At 33.4% G+C, this 24,046-nt stretch overlaps 3 protein-coding genes across 6 annotated transcripts; 1 reads left to right on the forward strand and 2 right to left on the reverse strand.

Moving 5' to 3' along the window:
- Positions 1 to 5,268: 5,268 nt before the first annotated feature.
- LOC126871527 (odorant receptor 13a-like) lies at positions 5,269 to 10,487 on the reverse strand. The gene is made up of 7 exons (XM_050630409.1): positions 8,440 to 10,487; positions 7,539 to 7,847; positions 6,866 to 7,157; positions 6,342 to 6,454; positions 6,179 to 6,283; positions 5,899 to 6,048; positions 5,269 to 5,790 (listed from the first exon to the last, which is right to left on the reverse strand). Exons 1-7 carry the CDS (start codon positions 8,593 to 8,595, stop codon positions 5,734 to 5,736), a joined length of 1,182 nt encoding a protein of 393 aa, XP_050486366.1. The 5' UTR covers positions 8,596 to 10,487; the 3' UTR covers positions 5,269 to 5,733.
- A 5,881-nt stretch (positions 10,488 to 16,368) lies between these two features.
- LOC126871624 (BTB/POZ domain-containing protein KCTD3) lies at positions 16,369 to 21,584 on the forward strand. Of its 2 annotated transcripts, none has more exons than XM_050630620.1 (10): positions 16,369 to 16,612; positions 16,767 to 17,080; positions 17,165 to 17,320; positions 17,411 to 17,581; positions 17,650 to 18,126; positions 18,201 to 18,317; positions 19,819 to 19,958; positions 20,030 to 20,216; positions 20,290 to 20,568; positions 20,642 to 21,584. In XM_050630620.1, exons 1-10 carry the CDS (start codon positions 16,551 to 16,553, stop codon positions 20,839 to 20,841), a joined length of 2,103 nt encoding a protein of 700 aa, XP_050486577.1. In that variant the 5' UTR covers positions 16,369 to 16,550; the 3' UTR covers positions 20,842 to 21,584. The 2 variants fall into 2 exon arrangements, with proteins under 2 accessions (XP_050486577.1, XP_050486576.1); XM_050630619.1 differs by having other exon boundaries at positions 16,371 to 16,612; positions 17,393 to 17,581.
- A 63-nt stretch (positions 21,585 to 21,647) lies between these two features.
- LOC126871630 (CAAX prenyl protease 2) lies at positions 21,648 to 23,917 on the reverse strand. Of its 3 annotated transcripts, XM_050630637.1 has the most exons (7): positions 23,753 to 23,901; positions 23,308 to 23,660; positions 23,141 to 23,246; positions 22,937 to 23,075; positions 22,601 to 22,837; positions 22,465 to 22,527; positions 21,648 to 22,386 (listed from the first exon to the last, which is right to left on the reverse strand). In XM_050630637.1, exons 3-7 carry the CDS (start codon positions 23,198 to 23,200, stop codon positions 22,172 to 22,174), a joined length of 714 nt encoding a protein of 237 aa, XP_050486594.1. In that variant the 5' UTR covers positions 23,201 to 23,246; positions 23,308 to 23,660; positions 23,753 to 23,901; the 3' UTR covers positions 21,648 to 22,171. The 3 variants fall into 3 exon arrangements, with proteins under 3 accessions (XP_050486594.1, XP_050486592.1, XP_050486593.1); XM_050630635.1 differs by lacking the exon at positions 23,308 to 23,660 and having other exon boundaries at positions 23,753 to 23,917; XM_050630636.1 differs by having other exon boundaries at positions 23,308 to 23,895.
- Between the last annotated feature and the right edge of the window lie 129 nt (positions 23,918 to 24,046).

The raw sequence follows: 24,046 nt of genomic DNA on the forward strand, positions 1-24,046 counted from the left end.
CACGTGCTTCGCTTTTAAAAAAATCGCTCGGTCGTTGTCCCTCTCCTCGTCCCTCCTATAATGTAGCCGCGATCGGCTACGGAGCCACAGGGCAATTTAATTAAGCGCCGTCCGAGCAAAAACAGTTTCAATTTACCGGTCGAAATTTGCCGGAGAAACCGGAAAAAAGAACGCCTCTCTCCGTTGCCCGCCAATTAGAGGCTGACCTACCACGGAAATCGTTACCTCGTTCCGAATTATGCGCGTTACCCTTTGATCGTTTGCCGATTTGCCGTTTCCTCTTGGATTCTAAGCGAGTAAACGTGCCGTGACGCGGGTTATCCCAAAAATAATTCAATTGATCTATATTATAGAAGGGAGAATTTTTATGGATAACGAATAATTGTGGACTTTGAGATTTGGCGTACATGATATCACACAAAGATTTGCAAAAGAATCATAGGATACATACATAATGTAGCACATTCAGAAGTCATAAAGTTCAAAAATTTTCATGCTATAATTCTTCGCGGATGAAATCTTTTAAAAACCAAAAAATAGTAGGATACCTTGGTTCCCATCACGGTGTAGGTTTTTCCTGACGCGCTTTGTCCGTACGCCACCAAACAGGAATTATAGCCAGTGAAAAGAGCGTCCAAGACGGTTTGGCCAAGCGTCTGGTAAATCCTTGCCTGGTCCGCGAAACTCTGTGCCTCTGGATTCGACGAATCGAAGCAGTAATCGAAACCATATTTCCGTGTTCTTTCACGACTATCTCCAGCTTTGCTTGAAGATACTTTCACGTTTGTTAAGGAAATCCCATTCGACTCCGTATGAACAACCACCTCTGATCCAGTTAAATTCAGCTCTCTATATGAAAGAAAAAATGTCACGTTTTACTTCGCTTGCTACGAAAAACAGAAATGAAAAACGACAAAGAACTCGTAGGCTTCTGTACAAAAGCCACAAATTCATTTTTTATTCATTTTATCGAACAGAGAGGCACAAAGATTCTTTCTCCTGCGTGCTTCGTAAAAACATTTTTCCACGTTCCCTGAGTCGAAATCGACTCATCGATGCATATACCATTTACACGAATCGCTTTTGTATTCAAACGTGTTCCAAAATTCTCTCGAATTCCTATCGGTGGTCCGATCCTTCCGCTATTTTCCATTAGCGTTTCCGGTTTCCTTGAGGCGCTCGATTTCGTCATCGATCGATCAAGGCACGGTCCATTAACGGATCGTTCAGCCTGTCTTACCAACATCGGGCAATTCCTGCAATTTAATCCTCGCCACGAAACAACGATCCTCGTCCGATTATACCACGAATGGTTTTTCGATTCGGCGACGTAGTTCCATTCGAATCGCTCGGTAGGTCGAGCAGATGGGATTGCTAATTCGTGGAAAAAGATCTTGGAAGGGGAAACCGATAACACCAAGTTAACTGTCACAAACTTCCGTTCTTCCAGGCCAGATTCGGAATTTCCAGAGACATTCGAGTAACTTCCTCGCGGGATTATCAGATCCTACTGCGGAAGATCTATCGGAAAAACGCGTCTGGTAATGTTATCGATGATTTTCGTTCGCGGATTTCCAGCCAGTCCAAAGGTATACTGGATACAAGGGCAACCGATTTCAACCACGTTCAAATGAGTTTTTGGTTTCCCTTGTGTCCTGTGGTGTGACGTTTAACGTAACGCCGGATAGGTAGTAACAGTAGCCTCCATGATAGTTATATTAATAACTTTGGTGTTCTTGCAGTACCGTTTTTATTCCTGAAACGCACCATTTTTAGACCTTTTTACGTTACTTCCTTTTATTTCTGAAATGATTTTTTGAGAGTTCCTGCGCTATCGTTTTTAATTTCATAAACTCTATTTTAACGTTTTGTACATTGTCTTTTTCATCGCAAGAGTTGGTTTTTCGAAAACCTTCCGTTTTTTCATTTATTACTGCGACTATATTTTTAGTTTTTGCGTTAGTATTCTTTTTGTATTCTATTTTATTCTTTCTTTAGATTTCTTTATTAGAGTAGAACATTCCTTAATATACACACCTTGTTATCTTTTCCTGGTTGAGATTTTTTTTATGACTTTATGGCCTCTGAACTTTCCTCGTAATAATCAATCAATGTGGAAATTGTCGAAGAAGTTATTTAACAACGTGGAATACAGTATGCAGTCCTATGTATCACTGAACAGTGTAACACTGTCTTAATTTTGAATCTACTGGAAGAGCGACGATTGTACACACGTGGGTATCTCGCGTGCGTGTGACGCATTCGAGCAGAGAAAGCAGTAAAGTTAAAGGTACTTTAACCCCGGTCCTTGCGTGATCCTATCATGGCCCTGTTCGCTCTCTAATCGTCACGATTTCGTGCCCCGTATCCGCGTTTTTGCGAAATTAATACCTACTACCTGTTCGGTAAAACGCTTTAGCTCGTACGAGTTATTTGTGAAGATCAGAAATGATTTCCAGGTTTGTTCTGCCGAAATTGATCTATCTAGATCCTGTGCAATCTTTGTAGCTACGAATGAAGTAGGTACGAATTGTTGTCGTGATTTTTCAGTAAGTCTGTATGTGACTTAAATTATCTACACATTTTAAATTATCATCAAATTAAACAAATTAAGACATAGCGTGAACAAATTTTACAAAAATATTGAAAATTAGTGAACTAACACCTTCATCAAAGGCCTTCGCACAGTTTTATAAGAAACCTCCGCAGAATTCTACATTTCAACTTCTGTTTCACTACTTTCACCACAATTAAAACGAACCTAATCATATCCTTTTCCTACACAAACTCAATAAACAAATCAATTCCAAACAAATAAAAAATATTCGATCCTCGACAATCGCATCATCGATCCAGTCAATAATTCCGGAACTCTATTCAACTCGGTTCAATACAGGGCCACTTCACATTCGCATCGATCAACTCCATCAATCGTCGATTCGCAGGAAGCTCGTGACAGAGATCCAACCCGCCGATCCATCCGTTCGTGGATAGCCCTTTCATCGTCGAACAAAATGGCCGACCAAACAGCTCTGAATGAAGCGTACAAGCATACACGTTCAAGGGAAGACCGTTACTCGTTCTGATCAACGCAAAAAGCGTCCAAGAACACATATGGCTGGGTCCAAGGAAACCTCGATGAAGAGAGGAGATCTTGAATGAACCAAGGCAGCGTACGCGAATAGCAACAGTCCGCTTGTTATTATCCTCTTGGTCCTCTTCCGTTGCGAGAAGGCGCCGCTTCGAGTGTTATTCTCGAACGGATGCTCCTCTCTTTCTCTCTCGCTATTCCTGTTTCAAGTCGTTAAACTGTCTGGCCGTGTGTCATCGGCGTATCGTGCTGCTCGTACGTCACTCCACGGATCGGTCGATCCTTTATCGCGAGAACATCCCCCGGATCGGCAAGGGCTTCCTTAGGAAATTTGCTGCTTTAAATAAACCCAGCGACGACACTCTTCGCAGTGGTCTTACTCGCTGCAAAGGTGGAAGCTTTATTATACTTTATTCGGTTCTATGTTGAATTATCGAAGAGCTTCTTTTTAATCTACATCCTTCATACTTTTTAAACTACATCTTTTCGATCATTTTCGACTTAATCATGTTTTAAATAAATTTAAGAAGAATACATAAGATTCCTAGTTAACGTGTACAATTCCTCGCTTTTTCTTATAAAACATTAAAAATGTTTAATTCGATAATAGAATTGGGACATAAAAATTCGAAGACTATGATAGAGTTAATCATAATGTCGTTAACTTTACATCTCTGCCATTATAATAGCATGTTAATTTATTTATTTATTCTGGATGGTCGAAAAATACATAAGTTCAGAAGCTTTTAAAAGTATATTTACAATAGTTTGTCAATGACCCTAATTTCATTCTCTTCGGCCAAGTTTATTACGTTTCCTAGCCGAGAGCAATTGTTAGTTTGTCTTACTTTCGCGCTCTGGCCTCGTCTTCTAAGTATAGAAACGAGTTCATAAGTAGCGACTCAAAGGCGCACCGCGTATCCCTATAAATCTGCCTCCAGATTTCTGTCCCCGTTCGTTTCTCGCTACGGCCGTCTCGAAATATGTAATTATTGCCGAGACGCGCGTTTCTGTTTGCCTTCCAAACAGACACCCGTCCATTACGGAACGTTCCTCGTAAAACCGTGGAACGAAAGAAAATTGAATTTACAAAAATGAAATTGCGGTGTATAAGGAAGCAGTAAACCTTGACCTTAAGTTCCAAAGAAACATGTGTATATCGGGAACATGGGGAAAGGGAGAACGTGACTTCCGTCGATTTTTTCGCCTATTCCTTAAAATACATTTACAACTTACCAACAGAAATGAGTTTAATGGCAAAAGCAACTCGAAACGTAGAATTTTCAACTAATACTTTTCATTAGTCAAAGCACCTTCCTACCTTACAGTTTCGTTCGATTTTCAAAAACGCTTCACTCTGTCGCATGCAGATCCAGTCTGTTCGAATCTGTGATTAACTTCAATTACAGTTACAAATATTTTCTGATATTTCTTTTTATCATGCGATTAATCCGATCTAATACTCACCTGGCAGAGATCGGTCTTACGCGAACTGCCACCTTGATGTTCGCCATATTGCCATCGCGTGGACAACAATAATTAGCATCAGCTGGCTCCCATCGTAGTTAAGTGGCTTGTATCCGTGGTACGTCCAAGCAAGAGCGATCGAGCGAAACCGTCCAACAGACGACGCAACGTCGAAAGATCGGCCACGTTACATTTTGTACCGTCACGTTAAACGACCGAACGACGATGCACACGGAGAAGAGAAGTCGAAAGGAGCTGTACGTGCACTGGCCGGGTGCACGTGTTGTACTGTTGCGATGAAAATACCCTCGAGTCGCTTCCAAGACCATACGCCGCCGATGGTTTACCCCACCCAGAGAGAGAACTCGGCCGAACTCGTAACATTTTGCCTAAACTCCTGCGGACACTCCGCTACTGTGGTTTAAATGATGCCGCATTTTCTTGTCGCATCCTTGCTGGCAAATTGTTGCGAGTTATTGAAAATAACGAAGGATTACTGCCCTCTACAGTAGATACCCTGGATCAACGCTTATTTTGATTATAATTCTATTATTCTCTCCTGAAATAATCTCCTCGTAATCTTCAGCGTTCGTAAACTTCTTGAGATAAATCGGTACTACTTGAGGTAATTAAGGAACCACGCGTGGTCTAGTAAATGTAGCGTGTCTCGCGATACGTACATATATACTCATAATAAGCCGGATGTTTGGTAAACACGCTTAAGTAAATATCGTGTTAAATTATAAGCATGAGTAGTAGGCGCGTCTAATTTGTTCAATCTGTGCGCGTTGTACTACACAGAAATAGATCTCCTTCTTGAAGAAAGATGTAATAAATAAGAAAAGACGTTTTCGGCAGTGATCATGAAAGGAAATATTCCAACGATTAGTATTAAATCAGTTATCGTTAAAAATCCTCTGTTTTCTAGTTTATTGTAAGAGTTTCTATCTCGATTCCAATTGTCTTTGGATGCGATCTACACCAGAAGATATCCATCGATCTTAAGAACGAGAAAGAAAACACGAACTTTCCGTCGACACTTTGTTTTACACGGATATTTTTAGGCTAGTGGAACGACTAAAGTACTTATATTCTCTGTAAGTTGAGTCATCATGGGATGCCGTCTACAATCGTAAAGCTTGTCGTACAAACATCTACGTTCATTGGTGAGACCATTAATCGCCTTCGGTGGCTGTAAGGACCGTGAAGTATGAGAACGACGTACTCAGAACCTGCAAAACAGGCAAGATTCCATAAGAAAAAGCTTCAGATGCTCGAACGAAACGACCATCTCTTTCTCATAATAAATAACGCGGATCCTTCAAAAAATTTTTATTCACCGCTGAGAAGCTCTCCAAGGACATGGCATAGAACTTTGCCGCGGTGATTTTGCTGGGGATCCTCGCGCGCATCATCATGATTTGAAGACTCTGGCTGAATCTGCTGCCGATCCATCCACTGCCATAAGCGGAGTCACCCACTGCTCCGCTCTATATTATCATTGGTCAGCGATCATTTCAATACGACTTTATAATTTAAATTCTTGAAATTCTTCTGAATTTTCAATAAAATTTTTCAAACAGCTTCTTTCATGAAAGCGACTATAATTTTTAAAATCACCTCGTCGATCAAGCCATTTCCACTAAAGCTGAACATGAACAGCTCAAGGATGGCCGAGTTCAAGAAGGTCGAATATTTCATCAGGCGACCCTTGTCCTTCATCATCTAGAAAGGTCACTTTTTATCGACGATGCCTTGACTCGTGAGCATCGAGCGGACGCACCGAGGTAATCTGGAATCCCGCGAAGCAGATCAGGCCGGTGCTAATGATGAATTGCCCCAAAGCCAGAACATTTATGATCCTTTCCAGTGCATCTGCGTACCTGCGAACAGATTATTCCACGCGAACGTAGAGCAGTATATCTTACTGGTAATTGATCGTCTAGAAAAATGTCTGCGACAGGATTACTAAAAAAAAACTCAATACATATTATTACAACGATGATTATAGATAGATATATAGACTGAAAATGTTTATGCATTTATGAGAAATTTAAATACACATAATATGCAAATTTATACAAAATATAGAAAATAAATGTTAATATATGAAACAAATCTTTATTTAGATTTCATTTCATTAATTATATTCATAAAAATGGGCATTTGCATAAACATTCGTAATCTAGTATAAATTGTAATTTAATATAGTTCAGAATAATAGCAACTGATATTGCTCTATCTACCGTGCAACAACATCATACATCCAACAAATTAAAGTGCAAATTCGTGATAGGACAAGTGACGCCCACTCTATCGCTTTCTGGTGACGAATCACGTAATTGCTCAGGATAGCGGTAGAATTAGGATCTTCTCCACTGAGAGCCTCCAGCCTTTTCCGCAAAACTGCAAACTTGCCCGAACCGTGCATTATTACCACCAGATTGAAACTGGTAGCACCGGCAATCATACTTCCGCCAAAGCCACCCGCTGTTACGTTAAAGAAATAAAGGCACTCAAACACCGGTGATATGGTATGATTGACAAAAAAATACCCTCGAAACGGAAGTACCCTTTCGTTGCTACCAAACGCGTAAATCTGCAACAGAATTGTGCTTATTATTATTATTTAATGTTTCGTCGAACGTTATCATCATATGTAAAATTACACAGATGTAAATCTAGTGTATTTTTAGGTTGAATGAGAGTGTGAACAATCTATCTATGTAAATCAACCTCATTTAGTAGCCGGCAGGCGGAAATTAATAATATATACAGTACACGTTATAATATTCAGCAAGTGAAACAAATTTGTGCTCAAGTTCCATTTCCTTAATTATATTCATAAAAATATGAATTTGCATAAGCATACAATTTATCCATGAGCAGTTTAAGTGAAACCATTTTCAAGCTTTAAAATTCTGTCATTGAGTTCAGACATTTTCAAACTAAAATTCTCCAATTGAATTCTCACGCATACCTCTAAAAACGGGATACACATGAACAGTACAATCGTCATAGCCACGGTACTGATAAAATATTTCGCGAGACGAAAGGCAAACATCGTTTTCTTCGCTAAAATTGTTCGATCTTCGTGAGAGGACAAGATCCAATCCTCTTTCATCGTCTTCACCACGTAGAACATGTCCTTCTGATGGAGCGAATACACTAGCAAACGGACTACACAGAGGTAAAATGCTGTACAAATCAGTGCGCATTCGGTCGCTTCATTCAAGTCATCTATATTGTGAACTACGTCGGCTGTCACCGCGATGGACATCACTACCGCCTGAAAATTCAATCTCTCAATACCATTCTCTTAATTCTGGTGAAGTATTGGGTTATTCGGAAAGTTCGTAGCGTTTTGAAGATTAAAAGTAAAGATTAATCGATAATTCTGCTTGAACATCAGATACAGTAATGAACGGGAAGAATTCGAGATTAATCAATGTGGAAGGTATTTAACGACATAACGTTCACCAACGTTAACTCGCAAAAAGCTTTTCTTTCAATAAGAAGAAATAAAATACTACAGAATCTATAAAAACCACTTGAAACCATTTACCGTTGGAAGATTGTTTGGAAAAGCAATCTTATAAAAGAAACAGGCTAGGTATAAATTGTTTAATAAAATTCTAATTCTATAAAAAAAAAACATTATTTTTAAACATTTTTCTAAATTTCGCTACGAACATACCGAACAAATTAATAAATTATCAACTAACCAATTCTCCACTTTAAATCTCGGGAATATAAATAGCGCCGAGACTTCCATTTAACTCGAAGTTAATTCTACTTGATCAGAGCTTACATTTACTGTTTGATTTTATTGCATCCTAATACCTTTGTTAAATAATACATCGATGTATTGCAGCACTTACCAGAAGAAACATACAGAACAAGTGGAATCTCCTAAATAATATTGTTCCCTTGCCACTGTCCTCCTCCAATGGCCAGATGGAAATTATTTTTGCGGTTATCATGATTGGTTTAATCAATTCATCGTACTCTTTACCAGAGAATTGTTGATCACTCATTTCTATGGCTCGATGCGAATTTCAAACGAACTTGTTTCTTTGCCAAATCGTACGACTTACGATAAAACAGATTTATTCTAGCACGAGTTCTAGCACGACTTCTAGCACGAGTCGCTTGGACAAATGCGACGACAAAAAATCGCAAAAAATGTCGCTACAGTCTAACGCAAAATCGATCGAAAACATAAATGATAGTTATCCTACTGCAATGGGAGGATCGTGACAATTCACAGTGATTGAAACTTTATGATAGTTAGGTACTTCGTGTAACTTCTTTTCACTGGGACTGGCGAAATAGCTTACCGCGTGGAGAAATAACTGTAGTTACGAAAATATGCAACTTTGTTAAAACTACTGTATATGATTTTCCTTCTATATTCGATGTAATGTTCTTCCTTTTCTTTTTTCTCTCTCTCCTTTTACAAGTCAAATTCCGGTCTTCGCAAAAGTTTCAGTACACACCTATAATTTCGATGAAATAGTATAAAGGACGACACATAATCGTAATTATGATATGCAGAATGTAACTAAGAATGCTGAGTGTATTTTTCTTATACCTCGTGATATAATTTAAAATTATTAAAAATCTGCGATTTGTATTCCCGGTTTTAAAATACGAATATCACGCCATCTTCCACAGAAAGTTAGAAATTTCTGAATATGAAGCATCATAAACTTCTATTGATAACCATAAAAATACCATGGATAATATATAAACGCACATTTATATGTATCGATAAGATACAGAATAGATGTGACGTTTAATGCTTTTTCGTGTCTCATGTTTTGGGAATCACCTAATTCCCTATACCATTTTCGTATCGCATGCGACGTTATCGATCCAGTATAGTAGTGATATGTATACCATCACTGACTAAAAACAACATAAACGCGATATTTAATAAGTCTTCGTGTTTCGCGTTCTGAAATACCGACTTCGGAAAAAATCAGTGTTTTTCACGCCTTCTGCAATATACAACGTCGTGTCACGACGATTATAATTATGTCAGAGTAGGAATTTGTTTACTGATCCGGTGAAATTTTTACATCATATAATATCAACTCTCATTTTTCTTGATATACAATATATATATAATTATGAAATAAGATTATTTATAATAATTTTAAATAATGCAACAACAAATTAAAAATATACATCGGTATCGAACAGATATATTTTTCAACAGTATTTCCATTAACGAACGCCCAGAGGGATGCTGAAAAAGAAATAAATCCAATAGCCAGAAGGGCGATCCACTCGATAGAATCCCGAACATACCACGAGTGGAAAATATTTTTCTATTTCGCAACACTAATTTACTAAATCCATAATCATAAAATAGAAATTTCTCGGAGTGCTTTATCATATTTGCAATGCTATTTAATTTGTTAGTGACAAAAAAAAAGAAAAAAAGAAAGAAAAAATGAAAAATCGCGAGAGCATACACCGCAGTAGGGTGTTTTAATCATTCACGCAACACTAATAAATACTACGTATGCACTCATACTTCAACATACGCAACGCTAATATCGAAATGTCGAAGTGCAGCTATATTAAAAGCTGCCGATGCTTGACCACCTTTTTGCAACTGTTTTCGTTGCATCAGGTGATCCAGGAACAGGAACAGGTTTCCACAAGTGGAAGAAATTTGGGCATTTCATAGACGCAACACTACGCATAGGAACGCGATCATTCATCAACGCAACACTAATCGAAAAAGCTATTTAAACAATCTCGATGAAATATATCGCAACGCTAATTCTTAAAATGAATCTAATGTAAAGTTACTATTTATAAATGAAAAAAAACTACTTTAACTATGCGCGATGATCACAAATCGCAACGCTACAAAATTAATTCAAAACTAACGTCATTTGAATTCAACTTAAAATAAAACAAAGCGCAACAAATTTAAATTCTATTCTTTAATAAATTCTAATAATTATTTACAATAGAAAATACTGAGTACAATGGCGACATCTTATAACTCGCAACACTAAAGCAAACGCGATCGTCTTTTCATCGCAACGCTAATCCAAACCGAAGTGAGTATTTTCTCGTAACTCTAATTCAAACCTTAATTACTCAATCGCAACGCTAATTGAAAAACCGCGATTAGCCCAATATGACGATGGGCCGACATGTACGTCGGCAAATAAACAAATCACAACTAATACTACTACAAATACTAAAAGCGAGTACAGTGACAAAGTAGTAACGAGAATGACTTTCCATCCTCTGGATGATCCAAAAGATGAAAAGCCATTAGTAGTTGCCCTCTTGCATGGCAATTTGTCGGGCCTCTTCGGCTCATAGCCTCTTCTTTCTTCGGGCGCGATGCCCGCTGAAACTTACATCTAAGCTCGAGACTTTCTAAATCACAAACCAAAAAATAACGTACAAAGGTGAAATAAAAACATAAATCGCGGAAGCTGATCCAAATACACATGGATGAACAACGACCATATAGAGATCGCTATCCGTTCACATGTGCATGCTCGAGCAATATTAACGTTCGTGTCGAAACCCAATCGCGATCGCGACCGCGAAATTCAAAAAATCGATGGGCGAAGTCAGAGACGATGGCATGTTCCATTCGTGCCAGCTTCACCGTCGACTTTTCGAATGAAATTTCCTGAAACAGGTTGGACACGCGAAAACGCGCCTACCCGACGAGAGACTGTGCCAACCTGCCCGGCCCTACCTACTTATAGTTAACAATCATACCAGAAAATATACTACCTATCCTACCCGGAAACCTATATTTAAAATTAAAGAAATAGCAAAACAAGCACACCAACACATTCACTCCACGGTTCTCACACATAACCCGGGCGCAAAGGCCTACACTAGAGAGACGTCCCGGGACGCCTCCGACACCGAAACTCCGAGAGTTTGGCATACAACATGCACACTCTAATGTTACGTACCATTTTCCTGAAATCGACTGACGAAGGCTAGCGACCATTGCGTACAACGCGATAAAAGTTAACCTCAATTTTAATTACAAATATTCCTAATTCAGAGAGTGTGTTTATTTTTCAAAGAAATTGTAGATGGTACGAAATATGGCACCATTTATTATAATTTAACAATAAAATTAATGATACTAATATCTCTGATTCCCTGTATTCGATAACGAATCTTTGTTTTTACAGGTTGTGATTTTTTATTATTTAGATCTATAGTAAATGGGAGAAGTACCAAAACGACGCAATTCCACAGCCTAACCACACACACTATGTAGAAAGTACGTCGTGCACGATACGCTAACTCGTCGTCAGTCGCTTACAAATCATTATAAAATCAATGGTCATCGTACTCATTGCCTTTCTCTCACCCAAGTAGCACCTGGGCACGTGAGTGAGATCCTGGCATTAAATACGGAAGGGGTTAAACCTGAAAATCCTAACTAAAAAACGTATTAGTGCATCTAATTTGTATTTAACGGGCTAATCTTTCTTTATTTTGCATTTTCGAACTTTATCTCTATTATTATCACTATATAGTCTAGATTATTAATTTAATAATTTACCGAAATACTAATATTGAATTTATTTATAGAAAATAGCATAAATAGGATCAATGCAATATGATTCATTCAAATAATTGACACTATGAATTATTGAAATTACATTACAAAAGAAACAAACCGATACTGAGTAAGAAATTTATTTAATAATTGACTCAAAATTAAATATTAATGCAAACAACCTCAGGCAATCCCTTCATCAAAGCACATCTTCGAAAGTACGAAAGCAGTGTTCAAAACTTGTTGCTTTGATTCTAAAATTTGCCTGTCGCGAAATTTCTTCTTGCACATAAAATTCAATACATTTTTGACGGCAGCATTGAACTTTAATATCTTTATATTTATATTTTAAATCAATAGCCAAACTCGAAAATGAAGGGCAAACAATTAAATCCTTTGAAATAATGTCATCAGAAAACAGAAGGTGAAATAAAAATGACTTATTATTATCATTACCATTAGATATGCAATAATTGCAATTTTTGATGCAACGAAGTCGGAGTCAGTAAATAGACATTCCGACTTTAAAAATAATTATAGTGAATATATCTTCAATCACAAATATTCAAATTAATTATTAATATAATATCGTTTATATCAGTTAGTACCATTATCGATATTATTAATATAAAATTTATCAGTATCATGTAATTGATATAAAAAAACGCGATATGCAAGAAGACCTATCCTGAACTAATAAATAATACACAGAAGAAATGTTACTACTCACGGATATAACAAACATCCGCGGTCACTGTACGCGCAAAAAATTCTACGTAAATTACAACCAATCACCCGTGTCGATTCGAACCTTTCGTCCTACGACATGATTGAGTGACCGGAGGAACAAAAATGCATGCGACTTACGATATGATGCGAAGAACGTAATCATCGATGGTAGACCATGGTGTAGGGTAGGTAGGTCATGGCGTAGATCGTCATCAAGGAGGAGCCACGTAATGCCATAGAAGAAAACTGTAACAAAACATGGAATATTATAATTTGTTCTGAAGGAAAATGTTAATTATTTGAAAAATTTGAAATAGTGGAATATTAATCTCTATTAAAATTATAATGACAATATTCAATTCAAAAATAACAAATTTAAATAACAAGGAATAAAATTAAGTACAGATTACAAAATTATTTACATTCTTGGCTTTTGAAGCCCCACTAGGTTCCTTTCAGGAAACAGGAAGAAGAGGAAGGAGTAATAAACCTTTAACAAAATATGAACTATTATATATAAATGATACATATGTATGAATAATTTCTTTTCATGATTAATTTATTATGAAAACTAAGTGATGATTGATCAAAAAATTTGAGATAATGAAATATGAAATATGAAATACTCTATGAAAACTTTGAACTTTAATAATAATAAAAAGTTAAATTGCTAATAAACTTTAAGTACTATAACAATTGAAATTCTGATATTAAAATTTAAGGTCAGATCTTATTTTTTAATTAATAATAATTGAAGCAAAATACAAAGAATGAAATTAATTGGAATATGACACGCAAAGATTGTTACATGCTTACTTATGAAGCATCACCGCATCCTTCCCAAAACACAGGAAGAAATGGGAATTGTGAAAAACCTGAAACAAAACAAATGAAATGTTACAATTTGTTCTTAAAAATATACTGTTCATTGCGAGTGACCGTAAAGAGTTCGAAGGTAATGAAAGATAAAACTCTATTCAAACTTGAAATTTTAATAATAATAAAAATCGAAATTGTGTTAAAATCTAATTATTACATAAATTGGAATGCTAAAATAACAATTTCTAACCTAGGACTGATAAGAATCTAATGATTTTTGAAGCATGATAAACATTTTTATTGTGTATTTCAATATTGAAACTTTAAAATTTTATATCAATAGAAATTAATAATAGTTCAATCAAAATATGAATAATAAAATTAATTAGAACACAGTATACAGAAATACTTACATTGTTGAGTTCCAGGAGAGGCTGTATCCTCTTGCGAAACCTGCGACTCTACTACCGAAAGCGAATGTTTAAAAAGATGTATAAAACAAGAAAAAAGGACTATTAACACGTCCGTAGTTAAGTAACAATCGGCGAACACACTGACTCTAATCTCGCGTACAACTATTGTAATTGAATTTATAATTATTGAGCTATTGTGCTCTAGAAAATACAAATATTATTATGCAGCTAACACTGACTCTACCAACCGCATTGCGCGCGGTCACAAACATTCTCTGAGAAAAGGTTATATTAGCAAGGAGGCAGAGAAGGAGGCTGAACATTTGTTTACGAAATACTGTTGCTTCTCGAAACTTATATACTATATATCGATTATTTATTTTTGTTATCAATAAACAGGTATTCCATATACATATTACATATACAAGAAAATGAAATATACGTGCAATATTTCAAATACTGTTTATGCATTGTAAAATATTTTCTAACATATTTCCAAATATTTATTACTATTCTAAAATATGAAACTAATTCTACAAGAAAAATTCAATTGTGAATGTTCGCTATCAGAGTTTGAAATATGGTTTCTGCTAATATATTACATTGTACTTTATGGAGACAATGCTTGTGATAAATTAAACTTTCGTAACTAAACATGACTGAAGTTATAATATATATATATAATATTGAACGAAACGTGTCTGAGCAAATTTTATTCGGTCTCTTCCGAGAAAATAATAAACTGATTTTCTCGTACAAATATATAAAAACATAATGACATCACGATAGACTATCTTCTAATAATAATTACATGATTCATATAATTTGCCATACATTGATATAAAAACATTAATTACTTAATGATATATCCGATTATTAATGACGATCTACATACCCGAAATATTTTTAAGAAATCATTTCTATAATCTCTTTTTCTTTTGTTTTAATATTTTCAACAAATTATACAACTATTTATAAAATAATGTCATTATATATCAATTGTAAGTTATATAGCAATTATGTAGCAAATATCGATTACCTTTGATCCAATAAAAGGGAAAAATAAACGTGTACATACGTTTGGCTTATTGTAATAGCTCAATCATTATCAAGTTTGCATGAGAAATCGACGAATTATTAATTAATTAATATCTATGGCGTCCATTATCTCTTCCGTAAACCCCTATTCTTTATCATTTACTAGTAATCTATAACCATCTGTAACCAGTAAAGAAAACCAACAATTTCAAATAAATGTATGATGAAACCAAAAATTTATAATAATAGAACAAATTATAATAAAATAAAGCAATAATAGAACCCAAATTCTATTTCAAAGACCGCTAATATGAACTATCGACGACTCTAATCGTTAGATATGCAGTCAACTATAAAAGTACAGGCAAAGTTTCGTAAAACTACTTAATTTTATTCAAATGATAATTAATAAGTAATTAAATAAGAACGTACTATTTAAATGAAGCAGATGGGAGTGTAAAAATGATGATAAAGTCGAAATGAAAGTACTAATAATGACGGATACTGCCGCAATCTTTGTCCACAAATTTCAGCAATCGAATGTCACCCCGCACCACACGTCTCCTATGAATTGCGAGTGACGCAACATTTTACGCCAATAGAAATGCTCAATTTGAGTTTGCAATATTCTGCGTCAATAGGAACGCTCGATTTGAATTCCCAATATTTTGCACCAATAGGAGCGCCCAATTTTTCTATATAGAAGCGCGCACAAATGTTATCTATTCAAATAGTCTAATTGAATTGGTAAATAGAAAACATATTTAAGATAATATTCGTTAATAATTATAAATAAAATTATGTTCTTAGTGAAAAGTTTTTATGTGTTATACGACTAAAGCTACTATTATTAAATAAAATATCGTATTAGTAAAAATACCATTACGATGCATTATTTCATTATTCATAATATCATTAATAACTATATTTCAATAATTCAAATATTTTAACAAAAAAAGTACAAAATGAAAGATTTGTTCTATCTTGTTTTATGAATGTCTTAATTAAAAATAAAGTTCACTTTTAAAATTATTTAAAATATAATTATAAATTATAATAATTATAAATCAATTAAATGTTTCTAATTGAGAACAATTTATTATCACTGTTTACTTTGCTATTAATTGATGTATAAATCATAATATTTTTATTTTGTAACACATGCTAAGGTTATTTTGTGTTACAGTGATTTTAATTTAAACCAATACCACACACACACATCTATATGTGTAGATAGGTACCTCTCTGTGCTTATATGGGTTTCATTAAAGCGACACTCACTGTGCAACTGTGGAGCTAACCATAAGTTGAAGTTATTCTCTTGTTCATAACCTATCGAAAGTAGAATGTAATTCTTTTTCGTTTTAGAAATATTAAAATAAGACATGCAACATCAAAATAAAAGTTTGAATCACTTATAATAATGGCTGTACCACCTTCTTTTGGACTTAGTGATATTGTACATTTGAACGTTGGTGGAACAAGGTACAAACAAAAGCATTTACTTTCTTTCAGGCATAGTATGATAAATATATAATCTTTTTTAATTGTTAATCGACAACTAAATGCTATTATAAAATTTAAAAAGTGATACTTTTCAAGCTATTTTTGTAATTATCTGAAATTATTCATTATCTAGGTTTTCAACATCAAAGCAGACGCTAACATGGGTTCCAGATTCATTTTTTACAGCTTTATTAAGTAACAGAATTGCCAGTCACAGAGATGAAATTGGTGCATTATTTATAGATAGAGATCCAAAATTATTTTCTATTATATTAAATTATCTTCGTACAAAGGATATTGATTTAAAAAATGTAGATCTTCGAACATTGAGACATGAAGCTGAATATTATGGTATTACTCCATTGGTTAAGAGATTAATGCTATGCGAAGATTTAACTCAGTCTTCTTGTGGAGATGTTTTGTTTTATGGTTATTTACCACCACCAAGTAAGATTAATCAACCCTCTTTAATTAAGAAAAATATATATAAAATGCAATTGTACTTAGATTTTATATATTATAATTGGAAAGGTATACCATTGCAAGAACCTACCACTGTTGCATCAAATGTAGGAGATGTGTCTGTTCATGGCAGAAGTCCTGCTAATAATACGAATTCCAGAGCGGATGTACCATCTACCTCCCAAATTACAACTCCTGGAACTTCTAATAGCCACAATAATAATGGTACAAAACATATATTCATTAATTTTATTTATTTATTAATTACTGCAAACATTTAATACACATTTACTTTAGGACAACAAAACCATAAAGGAGTACTTAATAGTCATATGCGAAATTCTTCATTAGATTATAGAATCCAACAAAAAGGCTTACCACATTCACGTACATCATCTCTAGATTTAAGACATGTTAGGAATAATTCAGCAGATTTAAATAAATTGTATAAAAATGATATAAATTTAGTATTTGGACCTCAACAAGGTAAACATATAATTATTTTATTTGCAATTCTAGTAAAACATAGTATTAAAACATATTTTTTTATATAGTTTCATCATGGGTTGATCCCTTAAGAGTTCAGATCATAAAAGCACATCATAATTGGATTGTAATTGCTTATGCTCATTTTATAACATGTTATCGACTTAAAGACTCATCTGGTTGGCAACATGCATTTACTAGTCCTCACATTGAATCAGTAATTGAAAGAGTGGCAATAACATCAAAATTAAGTACCAGTGGCGATGTTAAAATGGTTGCAATTTCTTATGGAAATCAGGTCAGATTATGGAGTATTTCAGCAAATGGAATGAAGAATATTGGTACATTTAATCTAAATGTTCGTGTGGAATATTTATTTTTTATTGGGAGCCAGTTAGTTGCTCTATCTCCTACTGACAAAATCGGTGTATGGCATGCTATGACACATCATTGGCAAATACAAGATGTAGTACCTATTCTGTCATTTGACACAGCTGGTTCGTTTCTTCTATTAGGCTGCAACAATGGATCTATTTATTATATTGGTAATAAAAAATTATAATACTTTTAAAATAAAATAGATTTTATAATTATGACTGAATAGACAATTAATTTTCAGATATGGAAAAGTTTCCTTTAAGAATGAAGGACAATGACTTACTTGTAACTGAATTATACCGCGATCCAAACTATGATCCCATTACCGCCATATCTGTATATTTAACACCAAAAACATGTAAGTCTTAATATTCATTTTTCATATTGCAATATTATACTGGTAAATAGTTAAATATAAAAGTTGTAGGCAAATGATAATTAATTTATGGTTCGTAACATTGAATATTACAGTATCTCTATTCCAGAAATATCTTTTCCAGTGACGTACAAATAAGTGGACTAAAATTTAATTATTAAATCTGCTTGTGTATTGAGGAATGTAATAACAAACGTCACTTTCATAGTATATTTTTTTTGCATTCTTTAATGATTGTACGACTTTTTTTATTATTTATATGTCATTAATTCTAATCACAAATTTCATTATGTATTTGTTCTTTGTAATAGAAAGTCTAATTTTTTTTTAGTTACATCAATAAGTGTCATATTTATTCAAGTACAAGTATCTTACTTTTTATTATAAAGTTCAATGCTGTATTTGAATATTAATAAGAGTTTATTATTACATTCTTTGCTTCATGATTTCGTACAACTGGATAAATAGCACAAGGCAAGTATGGGTCGATATGACAATGTTCTACAATATTATCACATCCAAGTCATAGTTCAAATTGACATATACATATTTCTCTACATTTTATATTGCATTGAACATAACACATTACTTTGAGTACTAGTATTCATACCCTTCCTCTCCAGATATAGTATATCATTTTGTACCAAATCAATGCACAAGTTCATATTCATATATTGCTTTTAATAGCACCTTTAATTAAAATCCTTTATGCATATATTTACATACATCAAAGAAGTAGCTTTTATTTATATAACTTTAAATTAGAACATACAAAAAAATAGTAACATATATTCAATCAACTAGTGTCAAAAATACATTTAAAGCACTAATAATTATTTTTGTCTTAGACTACACACCCCGCTATCCTTATGCATCCAGTTGTACTTATTAACACTTTTATCTTTTTCTTTACTTTATTACGTATGTCAAGTGACATAATAATATATTTATAGCAGCATCTGAGAGGGGAAGGAAAGGGAATAAACAACATATACCTCTGCTTGCATAGTTATCCTTTGTTTTAAACAATTCCAAATGCATATCAATATTATTTTATTTATTACATACATCATAATTATAATTTCGTTATATGCATTGTAAATATTTGTATACTTACCGTTTTTTCTAGTATATATACATACAATTTTATTAAAACATAAATAATATACATTTCCTCCTAGTTAAAAAACATTCGAAATGACTGTTTATGAACATTTATTCTTTCTTAATCGTCATGTTGTAACGCATGTAATATGTACATAGGTCAATTATTAACGAAAATGAACATATTAATTAACAAATATAACGAATATATTATAAATGTATCTTCTTTCATTACTACAGTTTTCAATATATGTAATGTCGGTATCGTGTCATTTACATTTTATATTAAGACGTAGTTACATTAAAAGATTTTAATATTTTAAAGAGAAATAGTGTAGAATAGTGTAGAATACTGTAATTTTATAATTTTTTTATGCAGCTGTCTGTGGTAATTGGATTGAAATTGCATATGGTACAAAATCTGGCAGTGTTCGAGTTATTGTCCAACATCCTGAAACTGTAGGACATGGCCCACAACTGTTTCAAACATTTACTGTACATCAAAGTAGTGTAACAAAAGTATGTATCATATTTACTTCTATTAAAGTGAATTTATAAATTGTCTACGTATGTAATAAATTATATTGTAGGTAACATTGTCAGAAAAATATTTAGTATCCGTTTGTTCAGAATATAACCATGTTAGAAGTTGGGCAGTAACGAGGTTCCGAGGAATGATTTCTACTCAACCTGGTTCAACACCAGAAGCTAGTTTTAAAATTGTATCTTTAGAAGCAATTGAATCTTGCATTAGTTATAATGCTGGAAATGACTTTGGTATGTTATTATATGAAAAATTATTATGATATTATTAATAAGCAAAAGTTAATTACTTCACCTCAAAACTTAGGACCATTTGGTGAACAAGATGATGAACAAGTCTTTGTTCAAAAAGTTGTACCTGAGACAGATCAATTGTTTGTACGCTTAGCGTCAAATGGAAAGAGAGTCTGTGTAATCAAATCAGTGGATGGTAGTATTATAAGCTCCTTTTATGTGCACGAATGTGAAGGATCCAGCCGTATGGGTTCAAGACCCAGGCGTTTTATATTCACTGGTCATTCCAATGGTACCATTCAAATGTGGGACCTTACAACAGCTTTAGAACCATCTTTCTCTTCTACTCAAAGTAATATCCTTATTTTTTTCTTTTTTAATGAATATAATAATATCAATTATAATACCAAACATGTTGATTGTAGATGTCTCTGGTGGTCCCACGCCAGAAGAACTTTGGAAATTATTAGATCAATGTGATTTAAGTAACAGCCATTCCTCAACGCCATGTATTAGTCCATGTCCATCACTTATATCTACAGGCCCAAGTATAAAAACTAGCAATGTACTATTTCTTAATCAATCACAAAGTACTGAAGCAACACCCGGACCTAGTCAAGTATGAAGGTAATACAGAAAAATGTATTTTATAGAAGTTTTAAGAACTGATTTTTTATATTTAGAAATGATCTTCTTTATTTCGAATCATTAGCAAAAGAATATTTACAGTTACAGTTCCTAATATAACAATTTTAATAGTTATAAATAAATATATTATTTAAAATAAGGAACAATAATATGCATTTTCTTTGCATCACTTGAAATTTTACATTACATATTGTTCTTCAATAAATGATCTAATATTATACAAGATACAATTTATAATTTCGTTCTAAAGTAATTTAAGGGTTTTACGATTGTATATTCTATGTTACTATGTTATAAAAAGAATGAATTCATTCATGTTATAAATTCAGTTCTTTAAATATATTTAAAGTATATCAAATATCAAATTTTATCAACAATAAATTATGACTAAAGTGTATGCATCAAAATGTACAAGATCAAATACATATCTGTTTTTGATCACATTTATGACATACACATGAGTTCTAAAATGGTTTTTCCGAATAAAAGAATGTTATCTCAGTATATAAACTTTTATATATTTCCGTGTATTTCTTTACTATATAAATACTTATACACATTTATGGCAAATATTGTAATACTGTTATCTGTTATTTCTGTGATTTAAATAAACAGTAAATGTATGTATTGCTAGTTCTTATATTAATGTAAATATGTTTCTGTATATGTAAGTAGAAAACAGTTAAGTAAATTTAAAATAAAAACTTTTTCATACTTGTACATTATATCAGAAAACATTTCCAAAAAGATATATTTTTATGGAAATAACAATTTTTTTATCAGTTCAAAATAACACACTGTTTATTGTAACAATGTCATATCTTTTTAACTTTACAATATTTTATTAACATCTTTATTTTAAGAACTTTGCCTAAAGTTCTATTGGCATTCATGATTATAACTATGTAAATTGAATTAAATTTGAGGCACTACGGTGATTTTATATTAGTTCTATATTGCATGATTAAGTTGCCTATGGTAACCTTTTTGCATAATAATTACATTATACAAAACATGTTCACAAAAATTAGAACTAAAAAATCTTGTATTACACGAATTTGATTAGCTTCTAACTTATAAAAGTACGTCTGTGTTTGATAAAATTGCACTTATATGTAATTATATCTATTATATAATTTGCAAAACAGTCTCGTCAACTTGTATGAGATACATTTTGTTAAGTAACAAATACTTCTTAAAAAATATCATGCAATATAAATTCTTAAAACGATATCAGTTCAAGTTAGACTAGTTTTTTTATAAAAAATTTACATAACATTAGTGACATTGTTGCAAATAAATCACACTCATATAAAATTTTTATGCCAAAATAAATTATTATAAAATAATCTTGGATTTGTCATTGGTGTCAATAAAAAACACCAGGCTACTAATCCAATTACAAACAAAGAAAACAATCCAGCTCTTTTTAAAGGATCTTTAACTGCAACAACTTCAGAAAGATCAGGACATCCCATATGATTACAAAAAGAATGTGCCGTAAACGGCGCTGCTAAATGTCCTATAAAAAGTTATAAATTGTCTTTAAATAAAAAGACATATAAAATTAAATAAAAAATAGTTGGTAAAAATACTACACCTGTTTTAGCAAAAAGAAAGGCAGCATATGCACCAAACAGTGTCGTAAACGCAAATTGGAAACCTACATCAAAAATATATTATGACAAATTTAATAGTATACTTGAGTTAAATTGAAATTAAACGAAAGTACTTACAAGATATAAAAAGGGCATGTTTCAGATTCATGCCTGCTTTCACCCTGTCTACTACATGATGAAAATGAGCAACACCAAAAAATAAAGGACATACAAATATGGCAGTAGTTGGTGTAAAACATTGCAAAAGCAATGGTAACATACATGCTCTAAATGTCCATTCTTCAGCTAAAGGAGCAACTACTAGATTTCTCCACCATATTATTGTTCGTACACTCCCAAGCCAATACATAGGCTCTAAAATCATTAAATATATATTTATAAAGTAGTCTCATAATTATCAAGTTATTTGATTTAAATATTTGAGCCCTTCTATAATCATTCCAAGATACTAACCAGTATATAGTCTCCAAAGTCCATTGAAACCTTGTACACATATTGGCCCTAGAAATAGTATCATTGTTAATAATAATGGTATCACAATTGCTTGAATTAAACCAGGCCATCGCAGACCCAATAACTCCCAAATTGTTGCCTAAAAGTTGTAAATTACAATATGGACTTTACTATATAATTAATTATATCATTATATATAATTACCTTTTGAAATACTTTTTCATTTATTCCAAAATACAACAAAGCAGGAGATATAAGGGACATAATAAAAACGCTAAAAAATCTTTTTTTTATTACAGTAGGATGTTCCCTGCAATAAAAAAAGTTTCACTAGTGTTTTATTGATTTTGCGCTTTTTCTTAAAGTATTACTTTTTAATTAAAACTTTCGATTAACAGTAAATTCTCCGAAAAGAAGTAGGATTTTAATGTCAAGCGGAACTATAATAAAATTTCCAATGTTTAAAAAATATATAGTTAAACATTTGAAATCAATATTATTGGCAGTAAATAGTTATCGATATAGTGATTTGACACAGTCGATTTGAAATGACGCGCCAATTATAGAAGAAATCGAAAGAAAAAGTTCGCCAATAGAGGCGCTGTAGATTCGATTCTTGTCCAGAAAAGCGACTGCGTGAATGGGAGAACCAAAGAGTAGACATATTCATGTTCTCGGCCGACGTGAATACAGTTACACTTTGTTCGTGGTTTCCTGTGGTTCACTGTTAAAGGACCGATAGAGAGAGCATACACGGTTCAACAAAATGGACATTTAAAGATTAACGTTTATCCAGTTGTTAATCGGCATACATACCTACTGTACGGAGAATTCCATACATAGAGACTCGCGACATACATCACCGATAAAACGAAACATGATAGAATTGCGGTTATGCAGGATAAATCGGTATTTCGGCCCATGGTCTCCATAACTCCATACTGATGTTGGTTGCTTGTGTCGCGATCCATTGCAGAAGAGGGAATCGGTAAGGGGTAGAAGGCAAGAGAGAAGGATCGCTTTGGTAGGAGGGAGGTCGGCGAGGAAAGAGGGGAGAACAGAAATTCATCCGATTGGCGGTCTGGCACCAGTCGGCAGTCCTACCGTCAA

Source organism: Bombus huntii, chromosome 12 (assembly GCF_024542735.1).
Source record: "Bombus huntii isolate Logan2020A chromosome 12, iyBomHunt1.1, whole genome shotgun sequence".
Lineage (NCBI taxonomy): Eukaryota > Metazoa > Arthropoda > Insecta > Hymenoptera > Apidae > Bombus > Bombus huntii.

Coding starts and splice junctions, on each gene's coding strand:
- LOC126871630 (XM_050630635.1), bottom strand. CDS start 23,907: ATGGATCGCGACACAAGCAACCAACATCAGTATGGAGTTATGGAGACC. Junction 22,528..22,600: donor ACATGCCCTTTTTATATCTT/GTAAGTACTTTC, acceptor TTTTTGATGTAG/GTTTCCAATTTGCGTTTACG. Junction 22,387..22,464: donor CTTTCTTTTTGCTAAAACAG/GTGTAGTATTTT, acceptor AACTTTTTATAG/GACATTTAGCAGCGCCGTTT.
- LOC126871527 (XM_050630409.1), bottom strand. CDS start 8,595: ATGAGTGATCAACAATTCTCTGGTAAAGAGTACGATGAATTGATTAAA. Junction 6,284..6,341: donor CGGGATTCCAGATTACCTCG/GTGCGTCCGCTC, acceptor TGACCTTTCTAG/ATGATGAAGGACAAGGGTCG. Junction 5,791..5,898: donor CCTTGGAGAGCTTCTCAGCG/GTGAATAAAAAT, acceptor CCTGTTTTGCAG/GTTCTGAGTACGTCGTTCTC.
- LOC126871624 (XM_050630619.1), top strand. CDS start 16,551: ATGGCTGTACCACCTTCTTTTGGACTTAGTGATATTGTACATTTGAAC. Junction 16,613..16,766: donor TTGAACGTTGGTGGAACAAG/GTACAAACAAAA, acceptor TTCATTATCTAG/GTTTTCAACATCAAAGCAGA. Junction 18,127..18,200: donor TGGATCTATTTATTATATTG/GTAATAAAAAAT, acceptor ATTAATTTTCAG/ATATGGAAAAGTTTCCTTTA.